General features: G+C 41.8%; 2 protein-coding genes across 5 annotated transcripts in view; one reads left to right on the top strand and one right to left on the bottom strand.

Moving 5' to 3' along the window:
* Positions 1–411: 411 nt before the first annotated feature.
* Positions 412–3,201, bottom strand: grxcr1a (glutaredoxin and cysteine rich domain containing 1 a). The gene is made up of 4 exons (XM_071531801.1): positions 2,797–3,201; positions 1,653–1,892; positions 1,489–1,554; positions 412–591 (listed from the first exon to the last, which is right to left on the bottom strand). Exons 1-4 carry the CDS (start codon positions 3,199–3,201, stop codon positions 412–414), a joined length of 891 nt encoding a protein of 296 aa, XP_071387902.1.
* Positions 3,202–10,568: 7,367 nt separating this feature from the next.
* atp8a1 (ATPase phospholipid transporting 8A1) overlaps positions 10,569–12,638 on the top strand; it is a 110,805-nt gene continuing 108,735 nt past the window's right edge. For all 4 annotated transcript variants that reach the window (XM_071531775.1, XM_071531773.1, XM_071531776.1 and 1 more), the window contains exon 1: positions 10,569–10,900. In XM_071531775.1, the coding sequence (XP_071387876.1) occupies positions 10,852–10,900 (49 nt within the window). In that variant the 5' untranslated portion in view covers positions 10,569–10,851. The remainder of the gene's footprint in view (positions 10,901–12,638) is intronic.

Below are 12,638 nucleotides of genomic sequence, written 5' to 3'. Positions count from 1 at the left end.
CAAGCTTAAGTTCACCAGAGGTGAGACTAGTCTGACCGCTCTGGACAGACCAGTGGACAGCTTTCAATATATTTTTGCCATAACCTAATCAGAGAATCCTGTCTTGATATGAGAAGGAGACAAGTCATTTGCTTTAGATCATAAACAAATAACACTTTTACACCTAAATATCAGTCTTCACAGATTAAATATCATGGAGATTAAATGTACCCATAGTAACACTACCACATCCACAAATCATATTCAATGATTTTATTACAAATGCTGTTTTATCAACAATGCCCATGGAAGAAAAGCCATGGTGTATGTGTGTGCGCAGAGCATTATTTCACTGACTCTGAAGCAGTCCGATGCGAGGCCCTGTGTAAGGTCCTGGGGAGGGAGGGGTGTTGGGTCAGGCACTGAACATCCTCACTGGCTGCAGCTCAGACAGGGCTGCAGGCCGTTCTCGTTGCAGGAAGTGCACTTGAGGGCTTTGAAGGAATCCGTGAAGCAGTTGCGAAACACGGACATCTTGCTGCCATGGCACATTGGGCATGGGATGAAGGCGAAGCCCCCACAGCTCTGGCACGTGTGGGGGTGCTGCACCCTCTGGAGAAACCGATAGATAGTTATAGATTATGTTATTATAGAAAGAATTATATTCCAATTTAGAAAAAAGTGTCACCTGCTCTCACCAAAAGATCTATAGCACACAGGGGAATGCTGGTACTTTTAAATGAATTGACTTAATTCCTTGAGTGTAGCAATGTGTTTTTTACAAAATGCAAATGTTTTGGAGTAGAACTCTTTGTACATAAACACACACAGTCAATCAGCCAGTGTACTGGCCCATTTTTAGACTGATTAGTGTATGCGTGACCTTTCAGGGCTGCATACTTTTTTAATAGCCAGCAGTGATTGGAATGCATGACTTAAATGCCAACACACTGCTTTGTATTCTGTTATGAAGATTTCTGTTAGGTCTAACCTCCAAATTATAGCAAAGGTCTGAGTAAAGGCCAGTGCTTGCATGACTAACATTACTGTGTGAAATAAAACAGTTCACACACTCTCAGTTTGAATACAGAGGGATGCACGCTGCGTCGGTGTGTTTGAACAAATGTGTTGGAAGCAGAATCAATAACAGGCCTTCCATTATTGATGGTCACTTATTGATGTGCGTGCATCTTTAACATGGCAGTTCACTCATGTTTTATTGATGTTGTGACTGGAGAGGGGAAATGACTGCCGCTGTTTTTATTGTGTTCATCTCATTGGCTTTCGACAAATAAAAACTATGAATATATTATGAATTTATAATGACATTATGCTAACGTGTTGCAAAGCAGATTGCTCAATAAATCCAACAGAAAACATATGAATTTTTAAACATCAATGTGTCAAAGCAAGCAGTTGACTCGACCTGACTCATAGGAAAATGATCTATTTGACTGCTATCAATTATTAATGATGTGATTTCAAAAGGCAAACACTGTGAAAACCTACCTCGATTTTTGTCAGAAGATCTTGAAGCTCTCCTGATTCATTCATATCTAGAATCTTCTCAGCACCCTGCAAAATAAGTCAAGAGTCAGTATTTCATGAAACTCTCTCAGTAGCAAGGTATTTAGGCCATTAGATACCATTCGAGAGGAATAATAATAACGAACCCCAAGGTAGTGTCCATCGATGAACACGACTGGTAACGAAGGAGGCTCTCCCACACGTTTGCACCGCTCCTCCAAGTCCTTTCCATACTCGCTGTCCAGGGCGATGTTCTTCTCCACGAACTTCACCCTGTGGTTCTGGAAGATCTTCCGGACCAGCTCACACCGCTCAAAGGTGTTCCTCACCACGCGGAAGCTTGTGGTGTAGATCACTATCCGTCCAAACTCAAGTGACAACTCCAGCTAAGAGGGAGATAAAGAAGACTTGATTTGAAATGACCTATTTGGCTTTCCATACAGCACCTGCATTCTAATGTTTTTGTTTTGTGTTTGTTTCTTGTATTTCTTCCTTTTTCTACCCATGTGTTTCAAATTAATTATGCATGGATCAAATCATCCTTCCCAGAAACAGGTTGCTCTAGATTGTGGCAAAAACATGTCCATGTATGTAGGCGTGTCAGTGAGAAAAACATGCCAGAAGAAGGTGTCAAGCTAGACTCATAGTAGTGTTACTAGTGGTATCAACACTAATAGCAGTTATTAATACAGTAATATTACCAGTAGTGTGTTTACGTAAGACTAGACCCCACTTTTCTCCTTGACCAGTATAAACCAATAAGCATATCAACTTCACACTCAAAGTGAGCTAATCTCACTTAAGGCCCATCAGATTCATTATCAAGTCTGAGGTGAGGCTGTTTGTACACCTAACACCACAATGCAAAGAAATGCTTTCTTCACTATGACTCTCTACATTCGCTTCACACTGGCACACACAGACCAAGTTTTACCTAAGAATAAGAAACAGATCTTTGCGCAGGGAAACTAGAAAGCAAAGTGCTGAGAATTCATTAACCTAATTAGCTTCTCTCGAAACACTTAACGAAATGCGTCATTAATCTTTAATTGCCCTGTGACCTTGTCCTCTTTTGTGTGCTTTTATCCCAGTCATTCGCCTACATGTAGCCCAGCTCTCTACCTGTAACTAGACTTAAGTCTGAGGATATGGACGACACTGTGATTTGAAGGAACATTGATATCCTACAAGCAGTTATGTAACTTCATCAACACAAACAGATTTTAGCAAGTTGTTTCCCCCACTGATACAACCAATGTGAAATAAACTTGGGGCCTGTCAAATACTTACACTACTGGATTTAGGAAGATTTTCAAACAACGCTTGACCTGCGCTGACTTTGTGCTTGACGCCCCTCACAGTTCCGTTTTTGCTCAGTATGTTGACCCTCTTGGTGGTGAACATCCGGTCCTTGGTGGCCCCCGCGTACATGAGCAGCTCATCAGGCTCACTCTCACTGTCGTCCAGCTCTGAGCCCAGGAAGCCGTACAGGTGTCCGTTTGCGTCCCCGCTGGTGGAGGGGGTGCTGGCCCGGTCTGCGTCCGAGCTGCTGGTGCAGTCTGAGTCCAGGGAGTCCGAAGGCCCCTCATCCTTGAACATCTCCTTCAGGACCCGGCCGCTGTTCCCCGAAGCCACGCGGAACCTCACCCGCTTCTGTGGCTTCTCCTCTCCTGGTGTCAACATGGTCCCCTCCATTGGAAATCCACTGACAGATTACATGGTCCGCAACTCTGCTGTCCAGTCCCTTCCTTCTCATTCGGAATTCAAGAACAAGCCCAGACAAACTATTTTTCTCTCATGGATTACGACAGTGTTTAATCCTCACAGTTTGAACAGTGCTAAAAACGACTGAGAGCCTAAGCTGCCTTACAGTCAGAGTCACACAGGCAGTAAATAATACATGCATTTCTGCCATGGCAACCAAGCAAGCTAATCTCACGTAAACTGATAGTTGTCTTTGAATTATTCATCACAATTTACACAGTTTTCACCAAAGCTTTGACAGAAGAGTTTTAATGGCCTGACTTTGTATGGGCGAATCAAACAAACAAACATGCCTCCCCCTTGGGATTAGAAGAGCTGCATAAAATAGTTCATGCTGTGAGGCAAAAACAACTTCATTATCCCTCACAGTAGAGTGCAGTTTCATAAGAGGTACAATATTACCTCCTCTCCTACAGGCTAATGTTATAGGGGACTTCATGTGTGAGACATTAATAACAAAAATAAGATAAAAGAAACAATTCTGCCAGTTCCTGCAAGTACCCAGATTATACTGCAGGCTCTTTATTTGTTTGGAAATGTTTATGCATACAGTGTCCATATCATACTGCAACTATTCAACATTAAAATCCAGAAGACTGGCAAAGTCTTGTCTTTTCTGTGTTGTTGCTCAGCATTGTGTGTTAAGTGTTCCCTCTCAGAAGCGTGCTGCGACATCTTGCACACACCACACACGTGAATGAATGACATAAGGGGACATCCAGCCTTTGTCTCCATTGGTCTACTACGCACCTCCCTCCCTTTGCACGCTGCTGTTACACCCAACAGGGTGGGTGCAGGGTGGCAGCGCAGGTGTTCACTGGGCGCCCTAACACAGCAGAAGTGGACCAGACCATATAATGTGTCACAGTTACACAATACAACAGCGTGTCCGCAGAGACGCCTCGGACAGTTTTTTGTGTCACGGGTGATGAAGCGGCTCGCAGGAAATGTGACACGTCAGCTTATAGTGGTGACAACACCACTCTGTTTGAATGCCGAAGTTTGGCCTCTCGGGTACGAGGGGGCCCCAACCCCGCCTCCACCCTGCCTTCACTTGTCCACATCGCCTCAAACCCAGCGGAGAAAGTCTAATGTGTCAAACTAAGATTTATTGACATCTTGAGGCTGTAATAGTATGGGCTTGGCTGCAGTGCCAAGTCCTATTGATCCAAAGTGACCTTAACTGTCCTTTTAAACTCTCTTTTATTATAAGGATATTACAGCAGCTATTACCATATGGCTTGTAAGGGGTCATTGTGTATTATTGCCACTAAGGGCCAATATTAAAGAGTTAGGTGCCATCAGGGCTCCTAGACTGCTGCCTGAGGAGTTTAGGATGACTAAATCAGCATCATCTTTTACATCACTTCTTAGAACTCACTTTTGTAGAGTTGCTTTTATGTGATGATCTTTAATCTTTAATCGTCCTTGACTTCCCTCTTCATGTTTTACTTTTATGTTTCTTGCTTTACTTGCATTCCTTCTTGCTTTTACTGTTGATCTTATCTTTAAGTTTTTATTCAGTCCTTTGTAAAGCACTTTGTAACTGTGCGGTAAAAAGTGATATAGAAATTAGGGTTAAACTGGGGCGTCTGGTGGCTCAGTGGTCAAAGGGGTGCACCATATAAATGCAACCTTCTGGGTTTGAAGCCGGCCCAGAACCTTTGTCGCATGTCATCCCTTTCTCTCTCCCAATCTTTCCTGTCTCTCTCTACTTGGAACTATCTAATAAAGGCTAAATAAATAAATGAATTAGGGTTAAACTGATATATTGGTTTGCCGAACTATTGGGCCAATATTCTATCATTATCATGTTGTCCACTGCCAATAAGATGGAGGTTCCTTCCTGACCACAGCTACATCATAACAGTCTGTAGAACCTGCAATAAAATTAGATTTTCTTTCTTGCTTCATTTAATTTTTCATGAATTAACTCTGCATTTTAAGTCCCTACCACTGAATAGGTGCGCTGGGTCACCCTACCTTGAAAGAATTTCATTAGTCTTGCAATGGAGAGTTTTAGTGTCACATGATTTTTCCACCCTGACAAGAATAAAGTTCTGCAGGGAAACACTGATTACTTGGCATTTTTAGCCATGACAAAGAATATTAGACAAGATAATAATTAATATTGATGTCAGCTTTCAAAAACCCATTTCGGTTGAACCCTAATGCAAATAACGATTATTGTAGTATATTAAAATGACCAGAACATCTTGGTTTTTGTGCAATCATATATATCATTTTTATTATCAGTTTAAGTGGCATTACACATTTATTCCTGGAGCAGCAGTTGCTCAATCAGCATCCTTCCCCCGTACATCCCATCACTGCCCCTCAGCTACAGTGCAAACCTGGCCAACAAATGGCTTCACATGAGGAGAAATACAATGGCAGTAGATGAGTTCAGATAAAACATGAAAATAAGCTCACTGTGTTGTTTAATATTGTTTGGCATCGTGTAAAGCCAGGACACGCTGTTATCTATAGACTTCAGTGAGACACACCCACACCATGCTGAGCCAAGAAGCCATTTTATCTCACTTTAGCATGTTCAGACAAGAGGCCAGTGTGCTGGTGATAGTCAATTTGACCTAAAGAGCTTATCTCTCAGCCCTCTTCATCAGCAGTGCTAATGTAGCTTCACCAGCCATCTCAACTGCTATTAAAAAAGCCATTTGAAAAGATAATGGCTTGGTTAACGCTCTTTAATTTCATTGCCGTTTCTCAAGTCTGCTCTGCTACAACTGAGCAGAAAAAAAAGTCCAGCTGACAGGGTGACAAATGTTTTTAATTTTATGTGGCTTGAATAGGCAGATGTACTCTTACAATGCTGCTATGATCATTATGATCATTTCATAATGTGACTGATCTGCTGTACAAGCTGGGTCCGTGAAAAATGGTATTCAGTGTCTTTGCTAGCTTTTGATACCAGGGGAGAACTGTTGCAAAAAGGCTCATAGACCTTTTTTTTTACAAGACTGACAAGATTATTCAACCCTCTTGAACAGGGTTTAGGCAACAGGAATGAAATGGCTCCGCAGTGACTCACCAACTGTGATTAGTTGAGCATCAAACCACCTCACCCTCCCTGACTGCAGATCAACATCCACAAGGGGGCAGACTGCAATTCAATTACAGCTAAATGTCACGCTGCCCTAGCACTCCCTGAAGAGCCATAGAGGAGGGATGAAGAATGCAGCTACAGGGCTGACGGCTGCATCGGTGATCAATCTGCCATAATGACAAAATCTTTCGAGCCAAGTGAGAAGGAGAAGGAGGAGTGGAGCCCAAAAAGAGCCGTCCAATTACAATTTGAACTTCACAAGGACTGCAGCCAGATGCTCATATCATCACGTTGTTGATTCCTGCTGTGGAAACTAATGATCAGCCTTAAAGGTCTTCTAGGTGTTAAGACTTTCCAGATCATGCGTCTTTTATAGTAGTTCAGCTCAGTTCCTGACATTTACTGTGTGTCTCTTTAATCTGATGATGGAGACGTCTGTGAAATTAGAGACAGCATCTAACGAAGAACAAATCAAATGCTTCAAATGAGAATTTATTTGCATAGGCATAGAATAAAGAAATGCCACGTGTTAACATCTTTGTGATACAGGTCAGTCCATGGTGCACTGGCATAGAGCTGACATTTATCTGGTTTGGTAGATAGAGAAAGAGGATCCCTCTTCATCGATGAAGCACAGTGATTTGAGTGGTTTGATGAGTGCTGCTCTGCTGTCTTCGCCTGAGGACAGCAGCAGCCTCCTGATCTGTCGGAGCGCTGGACCCTTGGCCATAGCCGGAGGCAGGAAAAACTGCTAGTGCAATGGCATGAGCAATACCATAAGGATGATCCAGCTAAAACCAATGGACTCTGTTTTACTTCACAGAAAAGCATCAACACTCATTGCTTGGATAAGATTTTTGCTCCTTATTTATGGTATCAGTTTTTATCTAGAATCTCTCTGGCAATATTCTCATTCAACATCATGGAAGACAGAAAACAGGCAGTGGAGGCTCTGATGATACTGAATACTGTCTGGTCCCAAACTCTATCAAAACTATCCCTCTCTAAGCAGCTTTTCTTGGTTAATGAGGCAAAAAATGATTTAGGGACTAAGTCCTCTCATCCCATCTTCCATGCTGCAAGATACTAAAGGCTGTGATTTTTTATTTTTTTTGTTATCAAGTAATATTAAGCTTAAATTCCTATTATAACATGAATTTAGACATAAGCCGTTAGAATTAGATATGAAAATTGATCAGAAATTATGTTTTTCAATAGATTTGTTTTTAGAATAATAAAATGCACCATGAAACTTATTTTGTTATTAATGTCTAATCTGAAACACAAAAATACAACAACAACAACCAAAAGGACCTGATGCTAAAGTAGCATCAACTGATTTGTGCTAAAGCATTGTTGGATCTTTTATTCGCCTTTGTGTCACAGTCAGCAGAAATGTATATTTACAGTTAAATAGCTTATCAAAGAACAAAGGCGGTGCCAGGGAGTATCAGTGAAATCTTTTTAGGTCACTCTGATAAAACAAAAAAAAAAAAAAACTGATAAAATCATGCATGCAGCTTGTAATCGACACAGATTTTGGCAGGGGTAGAGGTTTAGATGGGTGGATGAGTGAGTCATTATTTAGACTGATATGCTCTGAAACACAAAAACATCGCACACATAATCGGAGAGGCAGGCTTCTTGTCACTGTTGCCTAGCAACCTTGGGAGCTACAGACCCAAATCCCTGTGGTGGCGTGCTGATGTTGAATTAGGTGGAGAGAAGGAAAGAAAGGAAATCTTTGGAAAAGATCCGCAGGCACTGGAGAGGAGGCGTAGTTAAGTATAGATGTTCAAGTGTTCATTTCTTATTTTTGGATTTACCTGATCTGCAGCTCCTGTGTGCCTGAATCTTCCAGGCTATTGACACTATAGCAATTGCATTTAACGTTTCAAAAACCAGGAAAACACTGATATATTATTAGTCTGAATGTACCTGAATCTCTTGAACCCCAAGGAGATGTGAACACTGATTTTTCTTCTGATGCTAAATTTGTCTGCTTCTGCTGCACTGCTCACACACACCGACACAGCCTACAAAAACTGTTTTATACCTTTCCATAGACAAAGGGCATAGTCATAGATTAGTTTTTCCCCTTATCCCCACAAGAGTACATATATTGTAATTTTATAAGAAGTAGGAATCAAGATAATAACAGTTCACTGAATCAGTCCTAATGAAGGATGTTATGCTGAGAGAACCAGAGAATGTGCAATGAGTCTGCATTAAAATAACTAAGGAATCTTAAAAAGACATGAACACAGCTCAGGACATGAGCATTACCATGATGAAAATTACTGCCAGTGCAATATACACATCAGACAACTGTGGTGTGTCTGTAACACTGCAGTTCTCTCAGACAACTGCAGTGGTGCTGCTGCTGTACAAATGTTGCCTCCACTAGTGTGATTTGCATCTCAGCTGCAGTGGGAGAGCAGTTTGATTTACTGTGGGTTCAACGGCCAAGGAGTCGCAGAAGAGCTGGCACTGTTGCTGCTTTATTTCTTCTTTGTATTTGCATGGATATTGCTTGTGTATTTCCTCTGTGTTCTTGTGGCTGAGTGTACATGCTAGAGCTCCATACTGATGAGGGATTTAAAGGAAACAGTAAGTCACCCTGGATTAGATCATCGGTTGAGCTTGTCTCTAGACAATAATCACATAATAACACAGTGACTGATACTACAACGAGTGTCTAGCAAGCTTGATTACATTGTTGTGGTCAGTAGCTGTCTGAAAAACTATAGAAAACTACTTGATTATTGACATCTTTATGAATGTAGTTTGCTCCACAGTTGAAGCACTTTGTTACAGAGAGGATTACATAGTAAGCTTAACATGATTAGTTAGTCTGCATGGTGTTGAACAAAAGGAAAGGGGCCCTAATATGAATAGGCCAAATGTCCATGAAGAAGAAACTGGCCTGCTACCTGCTCACTCACTGTAAGATGTTCTGGATAAGGACCTAAAATGTAAAATGGAGCGATGATCTAAACGTTATTTTTGCCTGGACTGTTTTGTTAGCACCTTAAGGAATATATATATACAATACAGAAGGTACTCTGGAAAATGGTACTTGTCCTTAAAGACTAGATCCATGCACAGCAGCTTCTATCCTGTGGTCAACCTCCCTGCTCACATGGACACTGATTTGCAAATCACTCCTGGCTTTTCAAATTATCAGCACTCCCTCGATCATATCATTTATTTGCTTAAAGCTGATTTACTAGTATTTACACCTACTGACTACCTACTGCCCTTCCTGCATCCTGCAGCAGTCCCCTCTGTTCTTATGTTAGCAGGGGTGTATGGGTGTTGTGGAGGACAAAGCCACCTCCAAACTCAGTGTACATTACATAATATCAGGCAGATGTAAGTGACAAGAAGGATCTTTTAAAATAAATTAAAGCATATGCGAATCCTGGAAACAGTGTTGTTCATTTTGTTGTTCATTTTTATTTATCACTGCATAAGTACATGTTAGATAACATGTCTAAAGTCTTTGTCCTGTGTGTCAGTTCCTGTATGTCACTGGTGGCTTTGTTAGTGTTGTTTGTTAAAACAACAACACTAACACAAACAACAATAGTAAAAACCCTCAAATGAACAAAAAAAACCCCTGTACTTTTGTGGTGTATACATAATATCAGATATCATACTGGATAACATTTAACCAGTGTTTTCAATGTTGTTCAATATAAAGGCCAGAAAAGATCGTGTTGCTGTTTCTGCAGGTTGACCATTCTACACTTGATAAATCACAATTCATAACAAAATTTTACTAAAAATGACTCAATTGTGATAGGCCTACTCCTACCCACAAGACAGGCTAAACAGTGTACTATTGTTATTTCCTCAATCCGTCTACGACGACTGCAGTGTGTGTGTGTGTGTGTGTGTGTGTGTGTGGAGGGGGGGGGGGCTCACCAACGAACAATATATTGGATGGCTTCATAAATCTGTTTATATCTTTAATCAGTATCCCCCATGCCTTTTAAAATCCACCACTTTGTCTTTTGTATAGCCTCAGCAAAATAAATTATTCAAGCTTTTTTTTTTCGGTACGTGGCGTAATGATATTTATTATATTCAGTCACCCCCCCCCCCCCTGCAGTGTAGGTGGTACAGTCCATAATGTGAAGCGGCACCGTCCCCCTCATTTCAGTTTATGGGAAGCCCGTGCTCACTTCTGCGATTCCAACCGCGTCTTTCCTCATCCAAGCCGCCGTGAACACACCGGGATGCGGGGGGGGGGATCCGTGAAGTCGTGATTCACGGGGCATGGTTTATCACAAGGAAATGAATGTCGACATAATATCTCATAGTTCACGTATATCGTATTCGTGAGCAGTTAAACGCAGCGTTACTGTCCGCTTGAGAGAGAGGCTGTTCCGTTGAATGTACGCTGGTTTTTGAAATTCCTTGACGGTTGAAAAGAAGCAGCCAAAGGGAGCCGAATTATCAAGCCGCGGCTGCTTGACAGGTGCCATCGCCCGGCTCTGCGTGGAGAGATGCCGCCCGTCCAGAGAACGATGTCCGATCTTCGCTCCCGGGCGGAGGGTATGTACAGAACAATATTACTGCGTTTCATGTGTGAGGGAAAATTTTTAAATAACGTCTAGGATACTATGGCTATTGTCTCGTTTCCGCAAGAAGGCCAGCTTTCTGGGGAAGTACAGTAACTTGCTAGCTAGCTGTGATTACCTAGCTCAGAGGTTCCCAAACTGGGGTCCAGGGATCCCCAGGGGGCCTTGTGAGGGCTCCTGGGGGTCCCTAGCAAAATTACGTTTAGTTCAATTTCAGTGTTATTTAATTCCCTACAAGTTAGAGAGTGTGTAAGGATGACTACTGTGATAAGCGGTTTCACTTTCTCCTCTGTCGTCTCCCTATCTGCAGTAGAGACGGGTAACAAAAATCTTCTCAGATGGGGATCAGAGAAAGAGAAAGCTTTATCAAATGGGTGTCTGTGGTCTACTTGAGGGTGCTTGACATGAAAAAGTGTAGAGACACCTGACCTAGCAAAGCTGGCACCCATCTAGACTGCGACCAACTTCAGAGCCCATCCATTGCCCTGCCTGCCTAACAACTGTACTGTACCATCATCTCAGAAAAACTGGACAGGAGAAGTGAACAGAATGCCTTCATGTCTGCAGTGACTGTTACCACAAGTCTTAAAGCACAGAAACAAGTATCCACCGAATGGCATGTATCGTGGGGCTAATAATACAGTCATTGTGATCCGGTTCTGACCCTCACTCAATGCACCAGTAACTTTCCACTGCATCTCACTTGTGTTTGCCAGAGAAAGAGGATGCGGCTTCATCACATAGTGCAAGTGAATTGAATACACAAAGAGAGATCTGTTTACTTAATACTAATGACTGCAAAGGCTGCGTAGTTAGCTCAGCTGAGCTATACAATAGCTGTGGAGTGTTTAGGTGTGCATGTTTAATTAAAGAGTGGCTCGCCATGTGTTGATGAGGCTTGATAATGGGCAAAGGTAGTCCTGAAAGTTAAGGGGAAGTGACATGGGGGTTTATTTGGGTGGCAGAGTGGCCTAGAGACCATCCCTCAACCAGACCACCTGTGTTCAAACCCTGTCTTGGCAAACATTTGTCCTGCTGAAGTGTCCTTGAGCAAGTCACTGAATCCCTCCCATCTCCAGGAGCGCTGTCCTGTAGCTGACCCTGCGCTCCGACCTCTCCGGATGGGGGCAGGAATTTCCCTACGGAGATCAATAAACTGTCACATTATTATTTATAATGCCTGCAGTTTCCATTTCTCTGCACACTAAATGAAATGGCACAGAACAAAATGATATGGTTCAATTTTGCATGGCTTCGATTTATAAATGTGGGCTCAGCCTAGTATCTCAATTTGAGTTACAGTTGAGTATATTTTAGTGGCTTCCAGGGCAAAGCAACCTGTCGTCTCACAGTGAGTTTGAATTTTCAGACTGTTGACTTATTTTTATTTGTATTTTGTCATTTACTTCTGGGTATATTGCTTAACAACTCAAAATATATGGCATAAGGGCACATTAAACATGCAAAATAATGCACAGTGTGCCATCTGAAATACCACTGGTTATACAGTAACTTTGCTTGACTGTCATAGTGTCATTGCATGACATGTTTAATATGTTGATTCAGTTTGAGTGACTTTTCTAACTTAAATGATACAATTTTGTATTAGTACAGTTAGTATACATGAATACTCCATTCAGGTAGTTAGGACTGTGGAGAGAAATTCATTTTTAAAGAGAAATGCCACCCAATTTAAGAATTCCATATTTGTG

Source organism: Centroberyx affinis, unplaced genomic scaffold (assembly GCF_046629955.1).
Source record: "Centroberyx affinis isolate AG114_WGS23_722 - 3 ecotype Tasmania unplaced genomic scaffold, CSIRO-AGI_Caff_v1 ptg002132l_1, whole genome shotgun sequence".
Lineage (NCBI taxonomy): Eukaryota > Metazoa > Chordata > Actinopteri > Beryciformes > Berycidae > Centroberyx > Centroberyx affinis.
Note: the sequence above shows the minus strand (reverse complement) of the source record. Positions and strands in the feature narration are given on the sequence as shown.

Bases quoted from the DNA above. Each gene is read 5' to 3' on its own strand.
- grxcr1a (XM_071531801.1), bottom strand. From the start codon at position 3,201: ATGGAGGGGACCATGTTGACACCAGGAGAGGAGAAGCCACAGAAGCGG. The intron at 1,555-1,652 runs GTTCGTTATTAT...CTTATTTTGCAG, and splicing joins TCGATGGACACTACCTTGGG to GGTGCTGAGAAGATTCTAGA. The intron at 592-1,488 runs GTAGGTTTTCAC...CGGTTTCTCCAG, and splicing joins ATCTTCTGACAAAAATCGAG to AGGGTGCAGCACCCCCACAC.